This window comes from Pecten maximus, chromosome 5 (assembly GCF_902652985.1).
Source record: "Pecten maximus chromosome 5, xPecMax1.1, whole genome shotgun sequence".
Taxonomy (NCBI): domain Eukaryota; kingdom Metazoa; phylum Mollusca; class Bivalvia; order Pectinida; family Pectinidae; genus Pecten; species Pecten maximus.
Window position 1 is genome coordinate 16,479,089 of NC_047019.1, and position 15,726 is coordinate 16,494,814.

The 15,726-nt window shown below is 41.4% G+C and overlaps 1 protein-coding gene across 1 annotated transcript in view; it reads left to right on the forward strand.

The window, feature by feature from the left end:
- Window positions 1–15,726, forward strand: part of LOC117327321 (monocarboxylate transporter 2-like) — a 42,160-nt gene continuing 26,434 nt past the window's right edge. The window contains exon 1 of the mRNA XM_033884250.1: window positions 1–883. Coding sequence (XP_033740141.1) covers window positions 493–883 — 391 coding nt within the window. The 5' untranslated portion in view covers window positions 1–492. The remainder of the gene's footprint in view (window positions 884–15,726) is intronic.

A 15,726-nucleotide genomic window follows, 5' to 3' on the forward strand; every position in this document is an offset into this window, starting at 1 on the left:
TGCTTTACTAACTACCAGTGGCGCACAGGCTATTGTGTGTTGTACGAGGCCCGTCCGTCGCTACTACTCGTATACATATACCACACACTGGTACAGCACGGCCACCGTATACCGGCTGATCGATCTCTCCACACGACTGCCAATGTAAATCCCCGTAAAATATCATGTAATTTTACACCTATTAATACGACACTGTGTCAGATCGCGGGGTTGTGGATCGGTGTGACTGGCGAGATGTGAGACGAAGGACCAGAGCCGTTATTGCGAAGGAACGTCGTCTAAACGTGTGCGATGAATAGTGAGAACGCGTGTGTGATAGATACTCCCCGTCATCATTACTATCATCGTCATCTTCATTACAAAGCATTGGCGGCAGTGTATTAAAGTGTCGTATGGATTTTCCAGCATCGCTACCAACACCACCGGCTGTATCCATGATTGTATGTCGTCTGAAGAGGAAACATTGGGTGTTTGTGAGAGATAGGTTATATAATGCAAGCTAGCACACCAGGCGAGCCACAATCAGCCGATATAACAAGGGTGTCATCTTCTTTATATCGCCATAGCAGCAGCGAAAGCGGCACCAGTAGCGAAGGGGTCAAATGCATCCCTTTTAACCCTGTCACGAGGGAAAGCATCAGTGGCGTATCTATAACCATGAAAACCCAGCCCCGGAAAGACGGCTTCGACCCCGACCACAAAACAACGACCAGGATAGATTTTGGGGATTTCTTTCCTGACGGCGGTTGGGGCTGGGTGGTGACAGGGGCCGCAACTCTAGTAAACATTTTGTGCAATGGATTCCATTACGCCTTCGGGACACTGTACCTCTGTATACTGGAACAAAAGGAACTGAAACATCGAGCAGACGCCATTAACACGGGTGAGGCTATTGTTTAACAACATCTTAGTAAACTATATCAAAGATATATCTATAAATGCATGCATGACCCTATAGCACATAGATAACGACGTGTATATAACTTTGACCCCATTTATAAAGACAAAATCACCGTGACACCAGGTGGAGCTTAAAGTGACTTTAGTATATGTACCTGGTGTCACAGCGACAAACATCTATACCTTGTGACACATTGACAAACACGTGTCTAAAGTGACATACACGTACATCTGCTGTCACAATGACACATGTTTATACATTGTGTGCAAATCCACGTGTGTATACCCCTTTGAACCGGTGAAATTCAAGTGTGTATGCCTTGTGTAATGCAGTGACATACACGTGTGCATACTTTTGTGACAATGACATACACGTGTATATACCTTGTGTGACAGTGACATACACATGTGCATACCTTGTGTGACAGTGACATATACGTGTGTATACCTTGTGTGACAAACCACGTGTGTTTACCTTGTGTGACAGTGACATACATGTATGTATACGTTGTGCGGCAGGCCACGTGTTTATGCCTCTTCTGGCAGTAACATACACGTGTGAATACCTTATGTGACTGTGACAGACATGTCTACATGTGTAAACTTTGCTTGGCAGTCCACGTTTGCATAATGCATACCTTGTGTAAAAGAGACATACACGTGTGTATACATTGTGTAAAAGAGACATACACGTGTGTATACCTTGTGTAACAGTGACATACACGTGTGTATACCTTGTGTGACAGTGACATACACGTGTGTATACCTTGTGTAAAAGAGACATACACGTGTGTATACATTGTGTAAAAGAGACATACACGTGTGTATACCTTGTGTAGCAATGACACACACGTGTGTATACCTTGTGTGACAGTGACATACACGTGTGTATACCTTGTGTGACAGTGACATACACGTGTGTATACCTTGTGTGACAGTGACATACACGTGTGTATACCTTGTGTAACAGTGACATACACGTGTGCATACCTTGTATAACAGTGACATACACGTGTGTATACCTTGTGTAACAGTGACATACACGTGTGTATACCTTGTGTGACAGTGACATACACGTGTGTATACCTTGTAAAAACAGTGACACACACGTGTGTATACCTTGTGTGACAGTGACATACACGTGTGTATACCTTGTGTGACAGTGACATACACGTTTGTATACCTTGTATAACAGTGATATAAACGTGTGTATACATTGTATAACAGTGACATACACGTGTGTATACCTTGTGTGACAGTGACATACACGTTTGTATACCTTGTATAACAGTGACATACACGTGTGTATACCTTGTGTAACGGTGACATATACGTTTGTATACCTTGTATAACAGTGACATACACGTTTGTAAACCTTGTATAACAGTGACATACACGTGTGTTTACATTGTGTAAAAGAGACATACACGTGTGTATACCTTGTGTGACAGTGACATACACGTGTGTATACCTTGTAAAAACAGTGACACAAACGTGTGTATACCTTGTGTGACAGTGACATACACGTGTGTATACCTTGTGTAACAGTGACATACATGTGTGTATACCTTGTGTGACAGTGACATACACGTGTGTATACCTTGTGTGACAGTGACATATACGTGTGCATACCTTATGTAACAGTGACATACACGTTTGTATACCTTGTGTAACAGTGACATACACGTGTGTATACCTTGTGTGACAGTGACATACACGTGTGTATACATTTTGTGATAGTGACACACACGTGTGTATACCTTGTGTGACAGTGACATACACGTGTGTATACCTTGTATAACAGTGACATACACGTGTGTAAACCTTGTATAACAGTGACATACACGTGTGTAAACCTTGTATAACAGTGGTATAAACGTGTGTATACATTGTGTGACAGTGACATACACGTGTGTATACCTTGTGTGACAGTGACATACACGTGTGTATACCTTGTATAACAGTGACATACACGTGTGCATACCTTGTATAACAGTGACATACACGTGTGTTTACCTTGTGTAACAGTGACATACACGTGTGTATACCTTGTGTGACAGTGACACACACGTGTGTATACCTTGTGTGACAGTGACATATACGTGTGCATACCTTATGTAACAGTGACATACACGTTTGTATACCTTGTGTGACAGTGACATACACGTGTGTATACCTTGTGTAACAATGACATATACGTGTGTATACCTTGTGTGACAGTGACATACACGTGTGTATACCTTGTATAACAGTGACATACACGTGTGTATACATTGTGTGACAGTGACACACACGTGTGTATACATTGTGTAACAGTGACATACACGTTTGTACACCTTGTGTAACAAGTGACATACACGTGTGTATACCATATGTGACAGTGACATACACGTGTATATACCTTTTGTAACAGTGACATACACGTTTGTACACCTTGTGTAACAAGTGACATACACGTGTGTATACCATATGTGACAGTGACACACACGTGTGTATACCTTGTATAACAGTGACATACACGTTTGTACACCTTGTGTAACAAGTGACATACACGTGTGTATACCTTGTGTGACAGTGACATACACGTGTGTATACCTTGTGTGACAGTGACATACACGTGTGTATACATTGTGTAACAGTGACATACACGTTTGTACACCTTGTGTAACAAGTGACATACACGTGTGTATACCATATGTGACAGTGACATACACGTGTGTATACCTTGTGTGACAGTGACATATACGTGTGTATACCTTGTTTGACAGTGACATACACGTGTATATACCTTTTGTAACAGTGACATACATGTCTGCATACCTTGTTTGTCAGTGACATACACTTCTGTCATGTTTCCTGGAGTGTTTCCTTAATTTTCATTGGCCAATTTCCTGTTGTCCTCACAAGGACCTATCAGTGAGTAGACCTATTCGTGCTTAAAATAGCTCAGCTGGGAAATTCCCCAGGCATTGCGGACCTTTTCGTCGTATTTATGACACGAACAGGTCGGCAATATTTGCCTCCAATCAGGCATGTTACTTTGGACAGCAGCCAATCAGAATGCTGGAAACAAACGGTTGTTCCGGCCATATCTAAGTTCCAAAGTTCAGTCTGCATGCCGACTTTGAAAACTTCAGTCAAAATGATTTGGATAGAAGCCTTAGGTTTTTTTTTATTCATTTGTTTTAGTTGGCCATATTACATAACCGTTATTGCCTTTTGTGTTCGGTGTAGACGAGATTATACGAACCTGGTCAAGAGCTCTTAACCAGGTTCGTATAGTCTCGTGTACACCTCCACAAAGGTCAATAATTGTATACTGTATACCTTGTGTAACAGTGACACCCGTCTGCATACCTTATGTGACAATGCCATGCACATGAATGTACCTTTTGTGTCACACACACGTTTGTAAACCTTGTGTGGCAACCCACGTGTGTACAACTTAGACATGTTGTTTTGGACGGAAAATAAAATTATCATCTTTCAGGAATATCGACAGACTTGTTCCTCAAATATGCAGCTAAGAACTGCAGATGACTAGTAGATTATCGATATTTTCCACAAGTACATATGTACCAGTTTCTCCAACCCAACCCTTCAGTCTATATACAAACAGACAGAATCCACAGAAAGACTATCTCATATTGTTAATGAAGTCGTCGCCAACGGTAAACTGCTGAAGCTACTTGTTAAGCCCACGTTTAGATCATTGATAAAAAAATAGATTACATGTTTAAAGATAATCTTAGGCTGGTTTGGTAAAGTTGTGCAATGGAACGTTAGACTGTGTGGTCTAGGGTGACCTTAGATTGTGGGGTCAAATATGACCTTAGACTTTGTGTTCTAGGGTGACATTATATTGTGGGGTCAAGGATGACCTTAGAGTGTGTGGTCTAGAGTGACCTGAGATTGTGTGGTCTAGGGTGACATTAGACTGTGTGGTCTAGGGCGACCTTAGACTGTGTGGTCTAGGGCGACCTTAGACTGTGTGGTTTAGAGTGACATTAGACTGTGTGGTCTAGGGTGACCTTAGACTGTGTGGTCTAGAGTGACCTGAGATTGTGTGGTCTAGGGTGACATTAGACTGTGTGGTCTAGGGCGACCTTAGACTGTGTGGTCTAGGGCGACCTTAGACTGTGTGGTTTAGAGTGACCTTAGACTGTGTGGTTTAGGGTGACCTTAGACTGTGTGGTTTAGGGTGACCTTAGACTGTGTGGTCTAGGGTGACCTTAGAGTGTGTGGTCTAGGGTGACCTTAGACTGTGTGGTCTAGGGCGACCTTAGAGTGTGTGGTCTAGGGTGACCTTAGACTGTGTGGTTTAGAGTGACATTAGACTGTGTGGTCTAGGGTGACCTTAGAGTGTGTGGTCTAGAGTGACCTGCGATTGTGTGGTCTAGGGTGACATTAGACTGTGTGGTCTAGGGCGACCTTAGACTGTGTGGTCTAGGGCGACCTTAGACTGTGTGGTTTAGAGTGACCTTAGACTGTGTGGTTTAGGGTGACCTTAGACTGGGTGGTTTAGGGTGACCTTAGACTATATGGTCTAGGGTGACCTTAGACTGTGTGGTCTATGGCGAGCTTAGACTTTGTGGTCTAGAGTGACCTGAGATTGTGTGGTCTAGGGTGACATTAGACTGTATGGTCTAGGGTGACCTTAGACTGTGTGGTTTAGGGTGACATTAGACTGTGTGGTCTAGGGTGACATTATATTGTGTGGTCTAGGGTGACCTTAGACAGTATGGTCTAGGGTGACCTGAGATTGTGTGGTCTAGGGTGACCTTAGACTGTGTGGTCTAGAGTGACCTGAGATTGTGTGGTCTAGGGTGACCTTAGACTGTATGGTCTAGGGTGACCTTAGACTGTGTGGTCTAGGGTGACATTAGACTGTGTGGTTTAGGGTGACCTTAGATTGTATGGTCTAGGGTGACCTTAGACTGTGTGGTTTAGGGTGACCTTAGACTGTGTGGTCTAGGGTGACCTTAGATTGTGTGGTCTAGGGTGACCTTAGATTGTGTGGTTTAGGGTGACCTTAGATTGTGTGGTCTAGGGTGACCTTAGATTGTGTGGTCTAGGGTAACATTAGACTGTGTGGTTTAGGGTGACCTTAGATTGTATGGTCTAGGGTGACCTTAGACTGTGTGGTTTAGGGTGACCTTAGACTGTGTGGTCTAGGGTGACCTTAGATTGTGTGGTCTAGGGTGACCTTAGATTGTATGGTTTAGGGTGACCTTAGACTGTGTGGTCTAGGGTGACCTTAGACTGTGTGGTCTAGGGTGACCTTAGATTGTATGGTCTAGGGTGACCTTAGACTGTGTGGTTTAGGGTGACCTTAGACTGTGTGGTCTAGGGTGACCATAGACTGTGTGGTTTAGGGTGACATTAGACTGTGTGGTCTAGGGTGACTTTAGATTGTATGGTCTAGGGTGACCTTAGACTGTGTGGTTTAGAGTGACCTTAGACTGTGTGGTTTAGGGTGACCTTAGACTGTGTGGTTTAGGGTGACATTAGACTGTGTGGTTTAGGGTGACCTTAGACTGTCTGGTCTAGGGTGACCTTAGACTGGGTGGTCTAGGGCGACCTTAGAGTGTGTGGTCTAGAGTGACCTGAGATTGTGTGGTCTAGGGTGACATTAGACTGTGTGGTCTAGGGCGACCTTAGACTGTGTGGTCTAGGGCGACCTTAGACTGTGTGGTTTAGAGTGACCTTAGACTGTGTGGTTTAGGGTGACCTTAGACTGGGTGGTTTAGGGTGACCTTAGACTGTGTGGTCTAGGGTGACCTTAGAGTGTGTGGTCTAGGGTGACCTTAGACTGTGTGGTCTAGGGCGACCTTAGAGTGTGTGGTCTAGGGTGACCTTAGACTGTGTGGTTTAGAGTGACATTAGACTGTGTGGTCTAGGGTGACCTTAGAGTGTGTGGTCTAGAGTGACCTGAGATTGTGTGGTCTAGGGTGACATTAGACTGTGTGGTCTAGGGCGACCTTAGACTGTGTGGTCTAGGGCGACCTTAGACTGTGTGGTTTAGAGTGACCTTAGACTGTGTGGTTTAGGGTGACCTTAGACTGGGTGGTTTAGGGTGACCTTAGACTATATGGTCTAGGGTGACCTTAGACTGTGTGGTCTATGGCGAGCTTAGACTTTGTGGTCTAGAGTGACCTGAGATTGTGTGGTCTAGGGTGACATTAGACTGTATGGTCTAGGGTGACCTTAGACTGTGTGGTTTAGGGTGACATTAGACTGTGTGGTCTAGGGTGACATTATATTGTGTGGTCTAGGGTGACCTTAGACTGTATGGTCTAGGGTGACCTGAGATTGTGTGGTCTAGGGTGACCTTAGACTGTGTGGTCTAGAGTGACCTGAGATTGTGTGGTCTAGGGTGACCTTAGACTGTATGGTCTAGGGTGACCTTAGACTGTGTGGTCTAGGGTGACATTAGACTGTGTGGTTTAGGGTGACCTTAGATTGTATGGTCTAGGGTGACCTTAGACTGTGTGGTTTAGGGTGACCTTAGACTGTGTGGTCTAGGGTGACCTTAGATTGTGTGGTCTAGGGTGACCTTAGATTGTGTGGTTTAGGGTGACCTTAGACTGTGTGGTCTAGGGTGACCTTAGATTGTGTGGTCTAGGGTAACATTAGACTGTGTGGTTTAGGGTGACCTTAGATTGTATGGTCTAGGGTGACCTTAGACTGTGTGGTTTAGGGTGACCTTAGACTGTGTGGTCTAGGGTGACCTTAGATTGTGTGGTCTAGGGTGACCTTAGATTGTATGGTTTAGGGTGACCTTAGACTGTGTGGTCTAGGGTGACCTTAGACTGTGTGGTCTAGGGTGACCTTAGATTGTATGGTCTAGGGTGACCTTAGACTGTGTGGTTTAGGGTGACCTTAGACTGTGTGGTCTAGGGTGACCATAGACTGTGTGGTTTAGGGTGACATTAGACTGTGTGGTCTAGGGTGACTTTAGATTGTATGGTCTAGGGTGACCTTAGACTGTGTGGTTTAGGGTGACCTTAGACTGTGTGGTTTAGGGTGACCTTAGACTGTGTGGTTTAGGGTGACATTAGACTGTGTGGTTTAGGGTGACCTTAGACTGTCTGGTCTAGGGTGACCTTAGACTGGGTGGTCTAGGGCGACCTTAGATTGTGTGGTCTAGGGCGACCTTAGACTGTGTGGTCTAGGGCGACCTTAGACTGTGAGGTCTAGGGTGACATTAGACTGTGTGGTTTAGGGTGACATTATATTGTGTAGTCTAGGGTGACATTATACTGTGTGGTCTAGGGTGACCTTAGACTGTGTGGTTTAGGGTGACCTTAGACTGTGTGGTCTAGGGTGACATTAGACTGTGTGGTCTAGGATGACCTTAGACTGTGTGGTCTAGGGTGACATTAGACTGTGGTCTAGGGCGACCTTAGATTGTGTGGGCTAGGGTGACATTAGACTGTGTGGTCTAGGGTGACCTTAGACTGTATGGTCTAGGGTGACCTTAGACTGTGTGGTCTAGGGTGACATTAGACTGTGTGGTCTAGGGTGACCTTAGACTGTATGGTCTAGGACTGTGTGGTCACTAGGGTGACCTTAGACTGTGTGGTCTAGGGTGACATTAGACTGTGTGGTCTAGGGTGACCTTAGACTGTGTGGTCTAGGGTGACATTAGACTGTGTGGTCTAGGGTGACATTATATTGTGTGGTCTAGGGTGACATTATATTGTGTGGTCTAGGGTAACCTTTGATTTTGTGGTCAACGGTAACATTAGTCTATGTAGTCTAGGGTAGAGATTTTGTATGATTTTAGTTGTAATTTGTTGGCCAAGCTAAAGTTTATTTTGATGGCCTTTGAGAGAGACAAGTTTTTGTATTTGGTTGGAATTTTCATTCTGTATTGACATTCGAATGCTGTTTTTTTTTTTTTTTTTTTTGCATGCGAAATTCATGTTTTTTACTAATTTTCTCTCAGTGACTTTCATCGTTTGAATGCCAAACAAGACGATACTATACATTAAGTAACGTTTAGTTATTACATACACAAATAAATACAATGTGTATAAATGTCTTTTATATGCAGACCGTCAGATCTCTCTGGTTTTTCCACCTTCGGCCGTACCGAGAAATGAAAGCGTCCCAACTGTCGGCGTATCACTCATTAAGTGAGAATAAAGAATGTTATTTAAATTTAACAATATAGATTTCTAATATGGTCCGTTTGTAACACAAGTTTTGATTGGATACCGTTTATTTCCCCATAGTTCAATCGTGTGAAATGCCACCATCACACTTAAACCACGCACATTTACATATAGAAAAAAGATAATGAAATTAAAAAACATACACAATCACTATGCTGTGTTGAACTTATATATATGCTTCAGTAACACGTGCGCGTATGGTGGACAGTGTAGTTTACTAGGAAAATGGATGACGATTTGAGTATGTTGGCTAAAATCTAAACGTTTTCGTAAATCTAAGACCACAGATGAAACATTTCGCAACAATAGACATGTATGGTGGCTCTTTAGGGCCAAGTATCAAATCTCGCACTCTCGCTTCCTCGCACATATATATATATATATAACCAACGTAATGTATATCCCTATGTATGTTCCTTACGCGAGGGAGCGAGAGTGCGAGGGCGAACGTTAAGGCATAATCTCGGATTCTCGCACTCTCCACCTTAGGTTGAAAACGCGAGAATGCAAAAATTCAACGGCGAGGGAGCGAAATTGCGATGGCGAGAGTGCGAGATTAATCTCGCGTTTTCGCCTTCGCGTTTTCGCATTCTCGCGTTTTCGCTCCCTCGCCGTCGCGTTTTCGCATTCTCGCGTTTTCGACGTAAGGTCGAGAGTGCGAGAATGTGAGATTTGATACTTGGCCCTAACGAGCCACCATAGACATGGCATGTGGATTTTACTTTTGTTAGAATCAATGATGTTGTCGCGTTTTGTCGAATGAAACTGTCGATATGAGGGGAGTGACGAGGCGGAACCCTCCTGTACCAAGTACGGTTTTATTTTGGATGCGCAAATGGCGGATTTAAGACGATTGTGTAGTCTACATTTATGATATAATGGATTCAGCGGAAACGATAAGTTTGATGACAATACGTCGTAGGTGAAAATGATGTATTCCAGGGATAAATAAATCAATACATTGTAAATATAAAAAAAAGTCAAAAGAGCTAATAAGAACACCAAGTCGCAAAATTAAATATTTCAGATGTCATTCCTTAATCCTCTCAGAAAGTGTTTTTCTAGAAGGACAGTCTATCCTGTATTATCAGGACGATATTAACATTTATTTGGAGATATCAATGGGGCAAAAGAGGAATTCTACAGAGATGATACAAACATCTCGGCTTAATTACTCTATACAGAACTTGTATTTCAATGGATCAAGTGGTTTGTGGTTTCGTATTTGTGTCGTTTTACGACCCATCGATAGTTGTTGGAGTCATTTGGGACCAATAGAACTAGTGGACACTATCCATATTTTAAGTCCAAGAGTTACATTCTGGAAAAGTTATCTCCCCTTCATAACAGAGATCGTACGCGCTCCATATCCTGGAACTCTCTCCGGATGTTGGGTCAGCAGGGGTGCTCAGACCCTACTCTCCGAAGATTGGCTTCCGGTTAAGAAACAACATATTCCGACTAGTATTGTTCCGTATGAAAAATAACGATAGGTTTGAATTAGTGTTCGGTTCAGTTTTATTGGTTTTTAACAACATTGATTTTAATGTCACTGTAAAGACGTTTTTCTGTTTATATTAAAATATTTTACGTTATAAGTGCTTTAAACATAATCAGGCTAGTGGTACAGCTTTTAACGGACTATATCTGGGTTATCTAAATGTTTGCTTTCTACGATAATATTCGAGGCGCCTGTCAAAATGACGCCGACCCACAATGAACCTCTGTAGATCCTACATATATGTAGATATATCAACTCGTGCAGCAGAAACAAATGATTATAAATTCGCCAGTCTGGCATTGCTAATGTGTTGTCAATCCCATTTTTAAAAAATGCGTCATTTAATGTACCAAAGTAATTCAATTGGCAATAAAGTTATTTGTAGTTTAGCTTTTAAAAACACATTTATTGCCTAGTAACAAAGGGATTGGAGTGAGGTGATTGAACTTGCGTATAAATAAGATAAGAGTAGGATACTGGATTGCTAAAAACAGAATAGAATTTATTTCTGATCTATATGTAGGACAATGGGGTCTACTTAATCGGAGCTTGCCCTGTACTCAGTAAGTGAACTGCCATACTCCTTACTCCTTTCAAAGCGTTCATTGGAATTCTTAATAAAATCGAATTGCAGTGACAAGCAAAATTAAGAGACAAGTTGTCTGTAATCCAATTTAATGTGCGTTCATGTGCAGCAATAGTGTAGATCGTTGTTAGGTCGTTGCCCTCCGCCGTTGAGCAAAGGAATCGCTGCACTGCAAACTTTGCACACTGAAATGTTTATCCTAAATAACCCTTCCTCTGTAATGGTGGGTATATTGAGAAATAAATGCCTTGTAAATGTGTTGCTGTTATAGGAACGTTGAACGAAGTAAATACAGTGTATTAGACTGGGTTGTCTGTCGTAGATTTTCTACTCTCTGCTTGACTTTCGCAACAAGTGAAGCCTATCGGAAAGAAATGGTACTAAGGCCACCAAGTTATTGTCTTGTGAGATGCAATGCAACTTTGGAGCCGGTGAACATGTCGCTAACATTAATGTTATAGTAAGGTGTGATTGAGTTTGTAAACTCGATCTGTTGGCCGTTTCCGATATATCCCTGTGTACCCGTTACAGGCCTGTATTTATTTGTGTCTGAATTTAAGCCCCATTCCCAATAGTACGTTGTTTATTTTTCCTAACGATGCCATAACATCCCAAAATCTTTAAATCTTGTCTTTATGTGAGGATACAAATCCAGCTAACTATGTTCTCCATTCCCCCGACCCCAATGACTTGACGCTTTGTTCAGATCATTCCACATCTCCACCAGGGCCCAGTTCATATTATGCTAATCACATTTTAACAACATTTTTTAAATCCTGATAAAATAATTTTCTGGTCGAACTAGCTTGACAAAACTTCATGAAATTCTGTAATTCTTAATTCTCTTCCAACTGGCATAATTTAAAGATGATATACTCACGGGTTTTGCAACAAATGAGAAATGAACTTTTCACTAATCAAGTGATTAAGCTAATTATACTCCTTTGAACAACTTGGCCCAGGTAACCACTTTTCGAAGAATACAGGAAAATACTGCGTTATGTGTGTTTGGTCTTGACTTATATCAAAATGTGTTAAATGCTTTGGTGTTTCAGTAAATGCCTACAACACCATACAAAACAAAATGTTGCGACCAATAGTCAGCCATCATGTAATTTCGAACTGCAGCTCTATGAAGATTGCCTCACATTTATTGACTTACTAACGACTCTGCTCCCTTCGTTGAAGGCGACCAGTGAACGTCAAGTATTGTAACACAAAAATGGCATTAGACCGACCAATGGGAGTGATGAAGGCGTCCACTAAGGAAACTTTCAGCGCTGTTTGTGAATCTGATTTAGCCTGTTCACGAAGTCGCAGTCTTCATTTTAACTTTTTTTTCTGTTACGAAGGCGAAATTCACTAAAACCAAACCGAATGTTTACAGTTGCAAACAGAAAACTATGTAGAGTGGCCACAAGTACAAGAACATACTACACAAGAACATTCTACAACAAACTACAGACAAGGACATTCTACAACAAACTACAGACAAGGACATTCTACAACAAACTACAGACAAGGACATTCTACAACAAACTACAGACAAGGACATTCTACAACAAACTACAGACAAGGACATTCTACAACAAACTACAGACAAGGACATTCTACAACAAACTACAGACAAGAACATTCTACAACAAACTACAGACAAGGACATACTACAACAAACTACAGACAAGGACATACTACAACAAACTACAGACAAGGACATACTACAACAAACTACAGACAAGGACATACTACAACAAACTACAGACAAGGACATACTACAACAAACTACAGACAAGGACATTCTACAACAAACTACAGACAAGAACATTCTACAACAAACTACAGACAAGGACATTCTACAACAAACTACAGACAAGAACATTCTACAACAAACTACAGACAAGGACATTCTACAACAAACTACAGACAAGAACATTCTACAACAAACTACAGACAAGAACATTCTACAACAAACTACAGACAAGGACATTCTACAACAAACTACAGACAGGACATTCTAAAAACAAACTACAGACAAAGACATTCTACCACCAACTACAGACAAGGACATTCTACAACAAACTACAGACAAGGACATTCTACAACAAACTACAGACAAGGACATTCTACAACAAACTACAGACAAGGACATTCTACAACAAACTACAGACAAGAACATTCTACAACAAACTACAGACAAGAACATTCTACAACAAACTACAGACAAGAACATTCTACAACAAACTACAGACAAGAACATTCTACAACAAACTACAGACAAGGACAACATTCAAAACCACAACAATATACAACCCGGGCAACCTGCAACACCACAAATTACAACAATCTGAAAACAGGACAACATACAACACAACAACAATCTACAGCCAGGACAACCTTTAATAGCACAACAATATACAACCAGGATAATTCAAAACAATCAACAACCTGGGCCACTCACGATACCACAAAAATCTGCAACCAGGACAACATACAACATTAAAACAGTCAACAACCTGGACCACTCACGGCACCACAAAAATCTACAACCAGGACAACATTCAACATCAAAACAATCAACAACCTGAGCAACTCAAGGCACCACAAAAAACCTACAACATCAAAACAGTCAACAACCTGGAGCCACTTACGGCACCACAAAAACTACAACCCGGACAGCCTACAACGCCAGCAAACTGCAATGAAAACTGGAAGGCGTAAATCGAATGAAATACTTTAAAATTGTGGTACCAATAATTCAGCGCTATCGTTGTTGTGGCCATTGGCTGATTTGATATGGCATTAAATTATGTTTAATTACCTTGCTGTTGTGGTATTGATTAAGGCGTTTAGTATTACATTGGAATCGCTGAAAGCTTCAGTCACAACTATATAGCATCCCTCTGTTGATCCAAACGTGCCTTTGTCTAGCAGTATATGTGATATACATATAATTCGTATTCATGTACATAGCGGTCCATGTACAGACGATTCATATGCAAAATGGAACAAATTTCATATATTTGGCCCATATGCATCCATTGTATTACTTTGCGATTTACGATGTGATAAGCTGGATTGGTATGAAGACTAATGTACTAAATCAGGTACTATTGAAATAGTCTGAGGAATTTTAACTTAATCCTAAATTACATGGATATAAAACTTATTCTCATGGATGCGAGGACATCCGAGTTGTTTTGTGCTGGTTGATGAAGTGGAAGACGCTTACTCTCACGAAATACCTGGTCTTATGATCCTCGTACTGTTTCTCATTTTTGTCTTTCATTTTGAGTTACTTTAGTATATGTCCGAATTTGTTTATCTGTCAGTATTCTATTTGTCATCAATAACAAAATTTGCAAAAGCCTAACACACGCGCGCGCACACACCTATCACACACACACATATATATTGTTGTACTTGATGTGAACGACCCTACATAGTTCTTATGGCCGCACTGTTTACACAGTTCACGTTGTTCCTTTCTCGGTGTTATTGAAGATCATGACAGGATTGCTCTTGAGAAATAAGAGAGCCGTCGGCGTCCAGTAGAACGCGTTGTCACTTGTAATTAATTGGTGCCGATTCTTGGCACTGTCGTACGTTCCTTTGATAACATTGGTTCATCGCCCTTAGTTGTTTACACGCGGATCACCAGATTTTGCCTGATGCAGCTTTATCGAGAAGTGTCGTCAAGGCTGCTTCCAAGATATCTATTTTCAAACAATATACGAGTCTTTCTAGGTTCATAAAAAGGCAATTCAGACAAAAGTGATATCAAATTCATACTAATGCCTATTTCAAGGTAAATTTCAATAATTATCTTCGACTAGCCTTTTTACTGCTGAAATGATTCGGGCTGTAAAGTCAGATCCTTTGTGGTATAGTATCATGTTGCATTCCTTAGCGCTGACGATCCAAGTTTCAACTTAATGCACTTCTTTGGTACAGGTCAATATACGCTTGCACGATAAATCAATGGTTTTGCTGCATATTTGATATGGCCCTTTTTATCTCATAATTTCAGTACGTCACTTGGTTGCAGGGGATCTTTACTGTTATCTCTCCTTTATCAACTCTGTCATTCTGTTCTTTGTTTCTTACTTTAGCTGTCTTCTCGACACCTGTCATCATATGACCCTAGCTGTTGCGAGGTCGTTAAACTACTTTTGGCTGATATGGAATCCGGTTTATCGTTGCTGCTTGATAGTCTTGTAAGCTGTCAACGCCATGCTTTGTTTACCAATGCCGGCTTGGAAGACGAAACTCCATGTAAATAACTCTCGTTCTCGTTTAACACGAATTCTGTAAAAGGTGTAACAGAAAGTGCCCGAATTGTTTATTATTATTATTTTTCATTTTTCAATGGTTGTTTGAAGTTTTTAAAATGATATGTCATTTGGATAATCTAAACCCTTATGTCAACAATAACAATTAATTACGATGATGGAATTTCTCCATATTTACATATAATGTAACTAATTTTGTCCTATTGTTAATTTAAAGGCGGTACGAATTTGCCTAAATATCTATGTGGCAATGATGAAGATTTGATAAGA